Source organism: Typha angustifolia, chromosome 14 (assembly GCF_048772165.1).
Source record: "Typha angustifolia cultivar Huaian chromosome 14, ASM4877216v1, whole genome shotgun sequence".
In the NCBI taxonomy this organism is placed as follows: domain Eukaryota; kingdom Viridiplantae; phylum Streptophyta; class Magnoliopsida; order Poales; family Typhaceae; genus Typha; species Typha angustifolia.
In genome coordinates, this window is record NC_133252.1 from 10,653,533 (window position 1) to 10,669,249 (window position 15,717).

The 15,717-nt window shown below is 37.2% G+C and overlaps 2 protein-coding genes across 2 annotated transcripts; both read right to left on the bottom strand.

Annotated features, from left to right (window-relative positions):
- Positions 1-684: 684 nt before the first annotated feature.
- LOC140775857 (E3 ubiquitin-protein ligase MIEL1) lies at positions 685-6,703 on the bottom strand. Its single transcript, XM_073119323.1, has 12 exons — positions 6,524-6,703; positions 6,325-6,412; positions 4,866-4,910; positions 4,749-4,781; positions 4,572-4,649; positions 4,428-4,471; positions 4,311-4,351; positions 3,679-3,761; positions 3,514-3,605; positions 3,332-3,401; positions 2,024-2,062; positions 685-1,248 (listed from the first exon to the last, which is right to left on the bottom strand). Exons 1-12 carry the CDS (start codon positions 6,595-6,597, stop codon positions 1,120-1,122), a joined length of 816 nt encoding a protein of 271 aa, XP_072975424.1. The 5' UTR covers positions 6,598-6,703; the 3' UTR covers positions 685-1,119.
- Positions 6,704-7,571: 868 nt separating this feature from the next.
- Positions 7,572-14,213, bottom strand: LOC140775856 (probable serine/threonine-protein kinase At1g54610). Its single transcript, XM_073119322.1, has 7 exons — positions 13,691-14,213; positions 13,305-13,589; positions 12,898-13,215; positions 11,059-11,286; positions 10,401-10,501; positions 9,545-9,662; positions 7,572-8,097 (listed from the first exon to the last, which is right to left on the bottom strand). The coding sequence occupies exons 1-7, from the start codon at positions 14,033-14,035 to the stop codon at positions 7,759-7,761; spliced, it is 1,734 nt and encodes a 577-aa protein (XP_072975423.1). The 5' UTR covers positions 14,036-14,213; the 3' UTR covers positions 7,572-7,758.
- Between the last annotated feature and the right edge of the window lie 1,504 nt (positions 14,214-15,717).

A 15,717-nucleotide genomic window follows, 5' to 3' on the forward strand; every position in this document is an offset into this window, starting at 1 on the left:
CTGGACCCCCACCCCTCGCGAGGGTTAAAGTTAACATCGATGGATCACTTCTCGGGACTTGATGAAATTAGTGGAGTCGGCTTTGTAGCTAGGGCATCTAATGGTAAAAGCTCTCAGCTCGATCCTAACAGTTGAAGCCATGGCAGTGTTGATCCATCACATTTACTGTGAAGGAACCTCTACTACGTAATGGCTTGTAGATTTAGATATAAATATAGGATATAGACTTCTTACTGTTTTCGACTGCCGGTCTCTCCTGGGCTTTTTTTTTTTAAATAAAAAATAAAAAAATCACTCTAATTATATTACAAATAATTTCCCACACTTTGACTATATTAAAAATAATAAACGCTTTGCCAAAAGAATGTCATGCAAATGCCCTACTGTTTGATAGATAATCTATCCTTAGAAATAACAAACCAGAATACCAATCTCCATGAGTCCTTGTGACGCTAAACTTAACTCAGTCCAAATGTAGGGTGTTATTTGTAACTTTTTCTTAATCGGAAGCAGACCAACTAAAAAGTTGAACCCGGATTTGCACAATCAAAATGTGATCTTGTGTATTAGGTAATTTCATCAGGAGGCAAGCAAACATATGAAAACTGAACTACTCATAAAATGCTCTTGATGTTGGGGAAACAAGCAAAGCTAACCCATTGGGTTAATGGGATAGTACTCAAATAGTTCAAAGAGCTCGTGTTGAATAAGTCATGACACCGGTTTAATTGAGACAACGTTAAATTCTCGTTCTCTGAAAACAAAAAATTAAAAAAAAAAAAAGAAAAGAAAGGGAAAATTACAACTGTTTGGATGTTCAATATTGAAGTACAATGAGAAGTATTGTCTTGTGCTCTTTGAGACCACAGGAACAAAGAATAGCACCACCAAATTCATCTGGGATAGCAGCAACATGGCAGAATTAAACAGGTATATCAAAGAAAGTAAAAAAGAAAGAAAGAAAAAACAATCTAAATGTTACAATAAGATTCCAAATGGCATAATGAAGCTGTCCTTTATGTGTGGTTTTGGAGTCGTCTATAAATGCTTCAGCTGGCATATGAACTGCACACACTAAAGATTGTGCTGGTCTTTCATAAGCCTTGCATATAAGCGAAGCTATTGGGAAACTGCTGGAGGAGCAGAAATAGTCCGACTATTGTAGGATCTGCAATGACTGCATTTATGACCGAGAATGTGGAAAAGAACTTCTGAAACTTCATTGCAGTCATTACAAAGGATCCACACCTGCAAAATACCCACAACTCTTTTCCATAAAACGAGATCAAAGGTTATTAAAGCAAAATGAGAGATGACAGAAACTAGAAAAGAAAAAAAGAATTAAGGAAAGAAAGCTTTTATGTTTTTTTTTTCATGTCTATAAACAACTTTCAGACAAAAGGTAACATTTTAGAAAATCCAAATCCGAGAAAAATATGAAGATACTTAGATGCAGATAAACAATGTTTTACAGTACATTTTACTTTTCCAGGATGCAACTATATATTAAAATGATTTTATGGAACAAGAGTCCCATCACCTTAGGGAAAGCAACCTCACCATTGTTAGTCCATATTGTGAAATAACAATTTTACAGGATGCCAACAACTTGGAGATGAGCAAGCTAGCCAAATAAGCGTTCCCATGGAGTTATCAGGACTTATACATTTTTATTTTCTAAACTTTCCTGGAAATATGATAAATTTTGATTCTTCATCTTATCAGACAGAATATAAGACACTTAAATCAGCATCATGAACCATAAGGGATGCAAATTGTTGATTGTAACAAAAAAATAGGCTCTATCCTTGTTCTGAATGATTTATATGGCCAATCAAAAAATTGAAACAGGATTTTTGAAAACTATCTGACCTTCTAGAAGAAATCAGCTTGTTTGAAATTTTCATTTCATTTTGGTAAAAGTAACTTAGTTACAACAGCTCCTTTTTCTGCTTTCATGAAAATACTTCTACTGATAATGTAAACTCTTGTAAAGTGCAAAATTCAATAATAAGATATATACCTTGTAACGATAATCCTCGGGCATGATGGTTGCCGCTATCTGCCGAAGTGAAAAATCAATTGTTAACATTTTATCTTATATACATACATATATATATCTGAAAAGAAAAAGAAAAAGAAAAAGAAAGAGAGGACTTCATCAACTGAAGATGTATATATGATTCAACAGCATTGAAGCATTTTTATTGACCATGAATGTCCGGGTTCTAAAACTGACTATCAAGAAGTACCAAACTGTAGGGAGTGATGCTAGTATAAATCTACCTAGGTCAGTGGGTTAGCTGAGCCAGTTCACTTACCCAAGCGAAGTGTTGTAGCTAGGCAAGTGAAGAACCAAATGCATCAAGTTGCATGGTCAAACAGTGGATTATACAAAACACATGCTCTAGCAAATTTGCTGATTGACATGTTTTGAGAGCTATCAATTGAAGGTTCCTTAGTCCTATCTAACTTACAATTAATTAGTTGATCAGAAACCAACTTTTAGTTAATTTACTGATCTGGTGGCTATTGTACAGTAGCTCAGAGGGATTCATTCCCAAATTTTCTGTAGCAATGCTGCTGAAATTCCTTATTCTGAGCTATAGCCATCCACTCGGACAAAGGAACCAGAACTCCCATAAAGTGTAGCAGAGTAGCATGACTCAAAGCAACTCACAGTGATGATATACACATGCAAGGAGCAAAGTGGACCCTACAAGCACCCAATGTGCTTCGTAGAACCCATTGAGCCATTTGGCCTGATTCTATGCTCACACAGGTGCATGCAATCTAACACATGTTCTGCATAAGATGGCAAAACACCCCAACTGAAATGTTCGCTATTTGTTTTAGAAGCAACATTCTTTATTTGGTCTTCTCTTTGCTTACAATCGAAAAGCTTTACATGTAAATAACTACTCTTTTGTGCTAAATGAAGTTACATAAAGCTCCAAAAAGTTGAATTCAACCACATACCAATTCCCTTAAATATTGGAAAATTACATTTTACACCCAATACTTAATGACAACATGATTCACACCCTATGTTTTCACTGCTCATGTCTAAAGTACTTGCCCAAAAGACAACAGATATTTGACCCTACGAAAAAGACACCATCCGACCTGATCTATCATAGCTTTAGTAACCAGAACTTTGACCCTAAAAAATCAGAATCTTCACTCCAATCAATTTCTACTACATAATAACAAGTGTAGACATGAAATAAGATTGAGGTGATGCATTTGCTTCATGCAACTCATATATATTAATTAATGACCAGCAAACTCATGTAATTTTCAATAACATAGATTATCTTCATAGTCATACCTCCTCATCTAATTTCCTCCAGTATTTTGTCATGTCACAAACTGATTTGGAGCATATTGGACATGAGTATCTATTAAATCCACAGAAAATAAAAAATGGATTGTTAGAAACATATTTGGATTAGATAGTTCAAGACTAAAGTATGTAAAGAAGTCAAACTAGTAAAGAAGGTAGGGGGTTACTGAGCATGCTCCAGCATCTCATTAAGGCATTCCCCATGAATAGTATGCCCACATTGAAGAACCCTTGTCTCTTTTAATGAGTCAAAAAGATACTGCAGAGAAGGTTAAGCATCATCACACTTTCACTTACAGAAAACAATATATGCAAATAAGCAATTGACTGACCTCATAACAAATTGGGCAATGGTGTCTCATCGAGTTCTCCACACATGAATGCTTATCACGTAACACAACTGAGTAGCAGGATCCTGTGTGTTTATTGAGACAGTCAGAAGAATGGAAATTCTCTTTACTTGCTAACAATTGAAAAAGCATAACTAGACCACAGAAGATGCAGCAAAGCAATTAAAGAGCAACAGTGATGCTTCTATAGCAAAGTGGCAATATCATATATATACAATGAGGCCATCATTTGCAAATAAAGGAGAAATATTTTTACATTAACATTATACTTCTTGATGTTTACAGTAAGAAAAAAAAGTTAAATTTTGAAATAAAAAAGGGTATTGAGATAGATAAAAATATGGCTAAATTTGGAATTCAAGGATACATCGAAATTCATGGATTTTGCGATATCCGACAAAACGGACATAGGAACCATAAAGATTTTCTTTATAGAAAAGTTAGCCAGCTACTTTGAACAATTGTCCCAATATTTAATTGTCATATCATTTGGATTGTTCAAAGGAAACAAGAAAGTGAAACCATGTCACCAAATTTAAGACTTTCACTTCACTGGTTTGTGTAACAGCAATTGGCTAGAGCAAAGTGGAGAAGTTGACATAAGGAGCACATACCACATTTTTGGCAGTGAAAGAAATTATCTTTGCCACCAACTCTGGTTGAATTAAACACAAGTAGAGTAAGAAATATATCTATAAAGTGTAAACACAAAAACACGATATGGTGCTGACCTGCAGATGCCACAGTCATTGCAATGATACTGCCCTTTCTCAGTCTGTAATGAGAAACAAATTATAGAATCATCAGGATTGTGAATATATATATATATAATAAACCAATATTATTCAGCTTATACGAGAGCAATAAAATCTCACATCATCATCATAGAACTTGCACACTTCACAAAAATACTCTCCCATATTGACTCCACAATTTGAACACAATTGGGAAACCTGCGTAACAAAATCAATGACGTGAAGATCATGTGCATTTCAACTAAGCATGGCAAATAGTAGGTGTAGAAGCAATATAATATAAAAAGAGGATTATACCTGCTGCTCAGTGTCGCACACAACACAAATTACCTTCAAAATTAAATCAATGTCAATTATCATCACTTCTCCTATTTAATAATAAAAAGAACAATGGATCATGATCAGAGAACATACATTTTGGATGTCTTGGCGACAAAGCTCGTGTCGATCACTCAAAGCCTATCAATCAAGAAGAAACTCAGCATGAACACTACAACCTGACAGTCCAGATATTATCACCAACTGCAGTATAAAAGTTATATGTTACTATGCCCCTTAGTTATTCATTTCTTTCGTGCTTTTATGTTTCCTGAATAGGGTTAATATTCTCAATAGATGGGGCTAAGGGCTTTATATTTAAGATTATCCCTGCTCCCACTTAAGCAAACAGCTATAGGTTGCAGAACCAAATTAATAGTTACTACGTTCAATCAATTAAGTTTGGTGATGCATATCAACGAATAAGCTCTGGGTATGTATTCTGTGTTACCTCCCTGTCGTCGACCACTAGTGTGATTCTCTAACACATGCCCAAACTAGCATGCAAGAAGTGGACATGTCCATGCACAGACAGAATTGTATATATCTGTTTGGAATGAGAGGTTGAGTAGGCACTAATCAGTAGACACGAGATAGATGGAATGTGACATAACATAGCATATGTAAGAGATATCATGACAAAGAAAGAATATGATATGCTATGTCTTTGAACAACTTGCTGCTTTTAGTGGATGTTAAAATTCACTGCATAGTCTGCAACTCAGTTCTATATTAACTGCACTGCTATCCTCCATGAAGAATGATGCTGAAACATCTAAATTCAGATCAGACCCCAACAGTGTTTGATAATGGAAGCTATAATATTTGGAAAGGGCAAGATTAGAAACATAAGAACCTTACAAATAGAGACTCCTATGCAGGAGAAGGCCCTAATAGGAGTCTTTATACATCAGTGATCAGACTAATTTCTCGTCTACCATCTTTGACAACACTACTATAAGTCGGCGACCACCTCCCATTGAAATATCATATTACAACAGTCCAACATAAGGTAAAACAACACACCATCTCACCAATCAACAAATCAAACTCCCAGCGACTTACCGATCAGATATGTGATAAAAAAATAATAATTTCCTTGTAATCTGCTTTCTTAGTGATTTTCACAAAGAGAACTACAAATTACAAGAAAATATCTGCTACCAATTCATGGCATCAAAATTTGCTTTCAATCTATGTATCACTACAGTCGGTCACTTCCACCAAATAAAAGAACAATGATAGAAAAGCCTCCACAATCGCATAACAAGGTCAGCGTGCTTAAGTTGAATACTTTAAATTCTCCCTGATCACAAATAGTTAGCCTGGTTCCAGTCATTGTTAAGTGTCCACAAATTTAATCACGGTAGCCTAAATCACATCAAAATAACACATCAATAAGGTGTTCGAGGAAATCCCGGTTAATTTTCTTTACCACTGCGGATGTCTAACGGCTCCACAAACACGTCAATCCCCCGATTCTTCATCAAAAACCGTGTTATAAACTGATTAAAAACCATTTTCCGTAAATTAGAAACAAAAACGCTTCGATTACCGTGGCTTCATTGTGGCAATGTCGGCAGTGGAAGACCTCGTTGCAGCACGGAGCTCGTATCTTGCATCTTCGCTTGTAGTGCTCGCACCTGCCGCAAAAATTTCAAAAAGAGAAAGAAAAATCCAAAGAAGATATAATCCATCAACCAAATCCAGAACAAAGAGTTAGGTCGACAAGAAGAAGGTCCGAGAAACTTTACCCGTACTCCATCTTCCCGAAACCGAGACGGGAGTCGTCGCTAACAGCGGCGGCGGCGGCTGCGGCGGTCTCCATTCGCGTCGGAGATCACCGCGAGTTAGCGGGCCGTGCCGTGGACACCCTGTCTTTTATATGGGATTAAAGATTGACAGGAGAGTGCCGGATTCTCTGAAACCCAGGTTGTTCGAAATTCTAACTCTCCAACTTTGGCGAGCCAGTGAATCATGCCACGCGTGGAAGATATACTACTTTTCTCCGACTTAGGATGGCGAGGATCTGAGCCTGGGGAAATGGGATCGGGTGGTATTAGAAGGGAAGGCACCGAGTTATTGGCCAATAGGAAGCGATACTTTATTTATTTATTTATTAAAAAGGCAGAGTAGTTGCAGAATTTAGGGCAAGGCATTGATTGGTGAGTTGGGTTTTGATAAGGTTTGACCTGCCCCTCTTTCGGTGCTGCCTTTTATGGGCAGGTCCACAAACTCACAATCTAATTAATTTGGATCTGGTAGGCCAAGGTTTTGGTGTCCATTTATTTACCAGAAGGTTTTAAATAAGCTTCGATTGTTAAATAGATTGTGTTTTCCTTTATTATTTCAATCTGTTTAACTTAAACTAATATATAATTTGTTTATGGACTGAATTATATATTTATAACTCTAATAGGTTATTATATAAATTTGAATAACTCATTTGATATGTTTAAATCTAATTTATTTAGATTTAACCTGGTCCGACTTAACCCAACATGACACAGTCCCAGTTGCCATCCCTATTAAGTTGTTTGCTCACAAATATCAACTTTAGTTTCTCCTTTAAATCACCTGAACAAAGTATGATAATTGATAGTCCTGAAGTAGGATGCAGAAATACATGCACAGTTAATCTCTTTGCGAATTCTCTCATTGCAACAAAATAGTAAAACATCACCAGGAAATTGTCAGGGGAGATTAAATACAAATGAATGTGGCAATACCACAACATTTTATTCAACTCATAACTAGACGGTAGATTGTTTCGATACCAAAATGAAAAGAGAAAAAAAAATATACATGTAAAGTTGTTGTTTTGGCCCATATATAAATGCTAATAGTAACCAACAAAAGAACTTGAAAAGAAAGGAAAGAAGAAGAGAAAAAGAAGATATGAAAAAAAAAAGCTAGGGATCTTTACTTCATCTCTAATTTCAGTGAAATGAATTGAGTTCGTGTTCAGACAAACTGCAACTTCGTATTCCTATCTGATCCTTGTGCTGCTCTTGTCTTTCTTTGTTTCTTTTTTTGAATGTGCACCAGCAAGCTGCTTAGAAAGAGCAGCCACACGGATATCGCCTGCAGCCTGTTTTTTCCATCCCAGATGGCCTGCAACACCAGGATCAGCTAATGGTCCAGACAATGTTGTTGCACCGTCCTTCTGGTAGGGGAGTATTGTACCAAAGGAATCTTCTGGTGCATCAAATGTCGAATCCATATAACGCAAAGAACCAGATGGGTAGCCAATCGCTCCGTCCTGATGAGGCGGCGGAAATTTTTCGCTCTTACATTTTGCATTGGCATGTGTTATGAGGCGCCTTCTCTGTTAGCACAAAAGGTCACATTATAATGACAGACATAAAAAAGCTGCATTCACTTCACACTGTAATATGCAAGATTACTTGGTTAAATAGTATAGTGCAGACTTTGCTACTTCCTTGATAAACAAATAAAGAGAGTAGCCAGAAGTGCTTCAAAAGCTACTGTTATCTTTACTTCTGTATGTTACTTTTGTGAATATCTAAAAAAAGCATGTTGAATAGAAGTACAAACACATCACTACAGCTCACATTAAGGAGCATTGAAGTTGACAAAGATTAAGAGGGCTCAAGATGAACAGACACTATTTTTCCAAACCAGAACGACATCAGCTAGAAGCTATAATAAAAAGTAAACAGAAGGCTGCTAACAGTATCGCGAACCTTACTGACATCAACATGTATAAGATGACTAATCAAGGATAAAGCAAACACTATTTAGAAGATACAAGCTTGTTAATGTCCAAATGGTACTCTTACTAAATCAAACTTTCCAATCAGGAAGATGAACAAAAGACAGTTAGTCCTGTCTTTGCCACAAGATCCTTTATATATAATTGCCAAAATGGCAGGTTAATAGCAGAAGCATTGAACATCAACATTCTTGTGCTTGTCAACTAAATAGCATCTTTTCTTTATAATTATTCAACTCACTTTGTAGTAGTTAATCTGAACGTCTGATGATATACTCTTGAAATAGTTTTGTTCCTTTCAAGTTCATTTTACACATGATTACTCATATACAAGGAGAATAAATGTCAAAAGAGCACCTATGATGCCAAAGTATACTTATTCATTATTATGCTTCAGTGGAAACAGAATCAGATTTTGAAGATATTTTGTTGGATTCCAAGAGTGGGCTCTGAAGCATAATTACTGCAACAATCTCCGTGGCCATGGGCAATGTTCGAAAAGGCAACTGCAGTATACTGGGGGAGTGGGGAGTCAAGAGGCTACATAGCACATATATAGTGTGTGGACACATATGCATTCGGTACTTAATAGTTAATAGTACTCATTTGATAACTATATGCAGATCAAGTTGGAAATCAGAAGAAATCAATCTCAATGCGAACTATGGAAGATAGATGCTTTTCTCTATAAAAGGATATGTTGTATATATATAGCAATAGTAGTTCAAGAAAATACACGTATGCACTAAAAAATCATATCCATTATACCTAGGGGGAGGCACAGGAACCACAAAAGCCTACACTGCACCTATGCAGCGCATGTACTAATCCTTAGGACAGTGGCTACTAGTTTAAAGATGATGATGATAAGAGAGTTCCTTATGGATCAAATTTCACATAAGAATTAAGGCTTCATTTTTTTTTTGGACAAAAAAGAATTGAGGCTTCATTAAAGAAACTATTTTGTTATTATCCTCATATTCTATAATTCCATGAATAGGTACTTAGACCACATGAAGGAGACTTAATTTCAACATACATCAAGATTTACTTGGAGTTCAGCATTAGCATTCGGAGCCGGAACTGCCTTGGGAGCTCGATCACGTGTTCGTGTTTTCTTTGGTCCATCGACATTGGCCTTTGCAGCATGTCGTAACCTGATAAAGAAGATAACATTATTTTTATGCAGATACTAAGAGAAGGCCCAAAGTCATTCCACAAATCTGAAAGAAAACATGTCAGGCACAAGTATATGCAACTCAAAATTGCCCAACAAATCAACAATTAAAGTTGGAGTACCAAGAAAATGACATCAATACTTGAGGCCACTTCTAGAGCATAAAGTAAAACTATGAAACATGTAAACTGTAAAGTAGTTAAAAAAGCAATGCATAAAATGAAGAGGGAGGAAGAAATGGTGTGCCAATGTGACATTATGAAAGTTGTCATGTTAACTTCCCACTGCTAAATGCTAGTTCTCTGTTTGAGCAATTGGTGGTATAACCATCGAGTATAATTGAGTACGCAAACTCTACAAAAGTGAAGTTACCAAACTCTGAAATTCTGAATCAAGTCCGAACTGGCTTTACCATCCCAAGAATCCCTTTAAGAGCATGAAAAGATGAGAACAACCGATTTCAGCTAGGATTAGTCTGAAGCCAACCGAGGAATTGGTAATTCACCTGTTTCCACTGAAACTGTTGAAACCAACTAAACGCATAACTTTATGCTGGATTTTGGTTTTTCCACCCGAGAAATCTTATTTCCAATATAATCGGAAAAGAAATAACCATTCATGATGAAAATCTAGTAGGTTTACTAAGAAGGATCTACAAAATGGCCTAAACAGGTGCATGTACAAATCGAAGAAGTCGACAAGGTAGATAACTAAGAACCTTCTAGCTTCTTCATCCCTCATTTTGGCATCCATCTCCTTGCTTGGTGGGTACTGTGGCAAGCTTGATGGGTCACAGGCATAAGGTTCAGTTGTAAAGAACTGCAAAAAGGCAAAACATAAAAGGAAAAATAATATACATGTTACCAAATATAAACGGCAACTATGCTTAGTTGAACAGTTTATGCAAGAATGGTATGTTATGTCACATAGTATAGAACTAGATGTAGGTTGCATGTGACAAATGTGCTAAGTCTGTAATAACATAGTATGCCAGGCTATCAAATTGGGAGCATGGGAACTGGTCCCTAATGCAGCGGAGAAGGTATTTCAGAATGGAAATGATCGTGCTATCAGAAAGGCATGGACAAATGCCATTCACCAAAGAGGTTCATGGCATCACTATTCCAAAGAGGTCTGTGAATCATTATTAGGATAGATGAAATCTAGCAGGAAAAGAGGAGATTGTAATATACAGACTACTAAAATGACATAAAGACAGAATAAAATAAAATTTCCCCTTTAAAGTGACTTTGGTATCTTATGTTGAGTAGTATGCTATTATAGAATCAAGAACCATTCTGTTTCCAGCACCATAATGCTTATTCAGGGAAGCAATAAAGAAGTAGTAAATATAAAATAGTCAGGGAATAACTTGCCTCACTTCTTAATGCTGCAGTTGCAGTTTGACGTTCAGCTGGGTCAATTGCAAGAAGAGTTTCAATCAATGGCAATGATGGTGGTGGAAAATCTTTAAATGTCTCTTTAATACAACGTTTGTATGGCTGTTGGGGTTTAAAAATTGTAGCATGAGGCAACTTTGACTTCTTCCAGTATTCATCTGATGGGGATCCACATAACTTGAAAATTTTATGCAACTGCTCTACCTATAAATGTGAAAGGGTTACAACTATTTGTGCAGCTGAAATAGAAAAGGAACGCATCTGCAGTAAAAAAATAATACAGATGACTTGCAAAATAACAAGAAAATATGAATTGAGGAACAAAAACAACAGATGAGTCTGCTAAAGCTGCATTGCGCTTGAAGAATCAAGAAGCAGTTAAATGTTCCTTCAATACCACTGATATGCATGTACATCAGGATATATTGTAGTGTATCACCATCTCATATTTCAGAAGTGTTCAAAATACTTGCAAGAAGCAATCATCAAGTATACTGTAAGCTTTGTCTAATTAAACTAGCAGTCAATAAGTATATATTGTTGAGGGTTCTAGACACAGTTAAGTGTCTTGCTATACCCCAAAGACTGAGTTCTAAAAAACTTACTAGTGATACTCAAAAAATACCAAGTCACATGAAAAGAAGAATCGCCAACTTAACACTGCATTGGCAAACTCAAACATTAGCCCATTTAAACAAAGCTTCTAATATACAGATATAAAGAAAACTAATTTTTATATAAGGTTTTGTCAACAAAACCCAGCAATGACTTCTTCTCAATGGGTTGATATCGTTGCCATATTAGTCTTGATATATTGTAAATTGGTAATACTTTTCAATTGCCTATGATGTTGAATTTAGAGTTTGTGTGAAGATTTCAATATGTAAATTTTTTAATGCCACATTTGTCTATTCCCAACATTCTTAACAGCCTTAGGACACGAGCATCTCTAAAAGTGAGAACTTAACATGAATCAATTTCTTGCAAAGGCATTTAATAAAATTTTCTATGTGAATATTTCAAAAGAACCAAGGCACAATAATTTGTCTTCCATTGATCCTGTCAGCAAGCACCCATAAGAACTATATCAGAATTCAGAACTAATATTGAAGTTCTACATCTGAAAGAGTCAAACCTAATTATTCTTGATTCTTTGAAAAGCAATAGCAACATATGAAAACCAGAGACCCGTCTTTGTATTGTTCCCGGGACACCTATTATGATTTAAAGAAAATATTGACGAGAACTAGACTTCCAAAATTGTAGTTTACCCATTTAAGTATGATTCCTACAACTCATGCTCCTATAACAAAAACTCAATTACAAGTCAATCTGCTTATGATATCCCTTGGCAATGGTAGTATTCATCATCTTTTGTTCATCAAGCATAACAAAGACTGCAAATTAATGTCATATTTATATTATTCAAGGAGACGTCCTACTCACAGTTCAACCCTTCAGGGTTATGAACTTTTATCATTAAATTCTAACGAAATATGGTAAACCTCAGTTGTAAGTTTCTCATCCTTGTGTCTCAGTTTGCTTGCAGACATTAAGCGACCTTCCATATAGTCAGAAAGGATTAGAACATAAATTACATAAGAACAGGCAGCACTTTTATTTTAAGAGAAGTGAGAGCTTAAGAGTGTCCCAATGAAACTAATGTCACTGATATTCGAATCTGGGAACATCCGTACAACATGAGCACTTTTAACTAAATGAGTATTATCCCACTTGTACCATTGGGCATTGGCAAATCAGGCAACACATTAGTCAAAATGGAAAGCCTATGAGAAATTCAAGGTCAAAAGCTACCTCATTACGGCCAGGCATAATGGGCTTCCCTGCCAATAACTCCGCCAGAATGCATCCTGCACTCCACAGGTCTATGCTCATGCCATAATCCGTCGCCCCTAAGAGAAGTTCCGGTGGCCTATACCAAAGCGTGACCACCCGGCTAGTCATGGGATGCTTGTGTTTGGGATCAAAGAATGCAGCCAACCCAAAGTCAGCAATCTTAAGTATCCCACTATTATCAAGTAGGAGATTGGACCCCTTGATATCACGGTGCAGCACGCCATTATTATGGCAGTGCTCCAGCCCCAACAGCAGCTGCTGCATATAACACTTCACCTGCTCAAAGCATACTACTTTCATACAGAAATCCAAAGAAAGCTCAAAGTCTTAAGACATACCCAACTGGACATCTTTAAAGATCAAACCTGAGGCAGAGTAAACTTGATTTCGGGACTTGCCGCAAGGCCAGCAAGGTCATGCTCCATATACTCGAACACCAAATAAAGACTATGCGACATCCTTGATGTCACCAATCCCTCCAACTTCACGACATTTGGGTGATCCAACTTTCTCAGTATCAGGATCTCCCTGGCCATGAACTTAACACTCTCCAACTCCGAAATATCGAACCGGACCTTCTTAAGCGCCACAATTTTACCAGTCAACATGTCCCGGGCCTTGTATACATTGCTATAAGTCCCCTGTCCAATCTATAAATTCCCAAAAAGTGTGTCACCTTTAGCATCAAAACCACGGATACAGCACCGAAAAGACCAGAATTAGCCTTTCCTCTAGTCTATTACGCTCTTACCTTGTTGATCTTCTCAAAGGAGTCAGCGCGGCGAGGGGTCCAGCCCTTGATGGCCTCCCCCGCGACAGTCGACAACCATTGCGGCCACCCAGCAGCGACCTGCTCGCCGCGCACGTGCCCCGGGGGGTTGCTCAACCTAGGGTCCGGCCGCCGCCGCCGGCGCGGCCTCTCTGGAGGCTCCCCAACTTCGACCTTAGCCTCGCCGCCGGCGCCAGCGACGGTGGCGGTCTCGATCTTAGTCAAGGCGGCTCGGAGCTTCCTCCCTGTGTCGGCGGCCTGATTTCTCTCGCCGCGAGAGGTGGAGGATGGAGCGGGCGAAGCCGGTCTACCGAAGGCGCAGCCCATGGCTTAGGTCACCACATCGCCGACGGATCGGGGTTCCCGCAAAGTAGAGGAGTGGTAACCCCCAGGTTTACTAGGGTTTTGAGGTCGTCGCCTTCTTTCAGTACTCTTTGGAGTTCGCGGAGTTTGAGAGGCGGAGGAGGAGTAGGAGGAGGAGGAGAAGAAGGCGGTAAAAGCGTAATAAAGAGAAAAGAGGTGGGACCTTTAGGAATAGAAGGGTATTATTATATTTATCACCAGTATAGGAGGGTAAAATAGGAAACTGCTGAGAGATATTAGGATGGGTGTTTGGGCGCACATAGGTGGCCAATAATAATAACGACACGTCAGAGGATTGATTGGATGATACGTTCATTTGGGATATTTGGGAATTTTGAGATTTTTTTCTCTTTTGTTGCAAAATTTGGTCAAATTCAAATAACTCGGTTTCAAATTGATTGATCTAAATTGTTTGATTATCTCAACACTCAAGGATTTTATCGGCTTATAATTTAATTTTATACGAATTTTAAGAGGTCGTCGTTCTGATTCTCTCCGTACGTACGTAGAATTATTGATAGACATACGATTTCAAATAATAATAATTATATGGTAATTTCCTTGGGCTTTATTATTATTCTATTTTTATTCAGTTGAGTTTAAAGTTTTCGTCTAGAAAAAGAAAATTAAAAAGCTTAGTTTGGTTGATGAGGAGATTAACATGTAATTAGTTTACTATGAGAATTTTAATAACAACATCTTGTTATTGTTTATTTGAATTAAATTTGGTGGAATGGTGATGAAATCAATCATGCGTGCTCCAATTATGGCTAATAATTTTCCTTGTCTCTATCGTAAGCCTCAAAAATTCTTTGAAGTAACAATAATAATTTGTTTTTAATGATTAAATCATTTATAATGGGATGAAAAGAAAACATTGGAAGTACCGATTGTGACCCGCTTTGTCAAAATAGTAAACTCCCGTACTTAACGATGCAGGATATGTTATAACATCTTATTTTCTTTATATTTTAGTCATTAAATTTCAAAATAGAGGGAAAAAAAAGTCCTCCTTTTGGGCTAATGGGAGTTGGATTGGATGTTGAACAAGTCAAAAAGAAATAGAATTAAATAAATATATAGATATAGAGAGAGAGAGAGAAGCTTCTATTCGAACTCTTTTTAAGTGTGCTAATTTTGATGTTATCAGGACCTTGTAAGTAATGGTCAATGGAAATTTGATGAGAATTTTTGGGCCCGACTTGGGCAATTCTATCTTGTCTATTATCCTATCCATTTAGGAGCGCGAAGATTATTGGATTTTATTTGAAGTCTTTGGACATTCAGATGGCTTGAGGAAGACTCCTAACAGAATCTTTCTTCTGCTCTATTGGTTGACCTTAGTTTTGGTGATAGATAGTTGGATGGTCTTTGGCTGGAAGAGGGAGAGAGGCTGCCGACGAAAGATAAGGTTTGGTTGCGAACTTGCTTAGTAGTCTTACTGTGGCACGTTTGGAAGATAGAAATCAAATACACTTCAATAATATTCGAGAAGATCTTGAGAAGGTATGGACACGGTCGATAGTTTTAGCAAACGAGAATCATGAATTGTTAGTTGTACATTGGTCAAATGAAAACCACCCCATCTTCAGTATTGGCCTGTTGTGAGCCTCCCCTATAGGATGAGTTAAGATAAATATTGATAG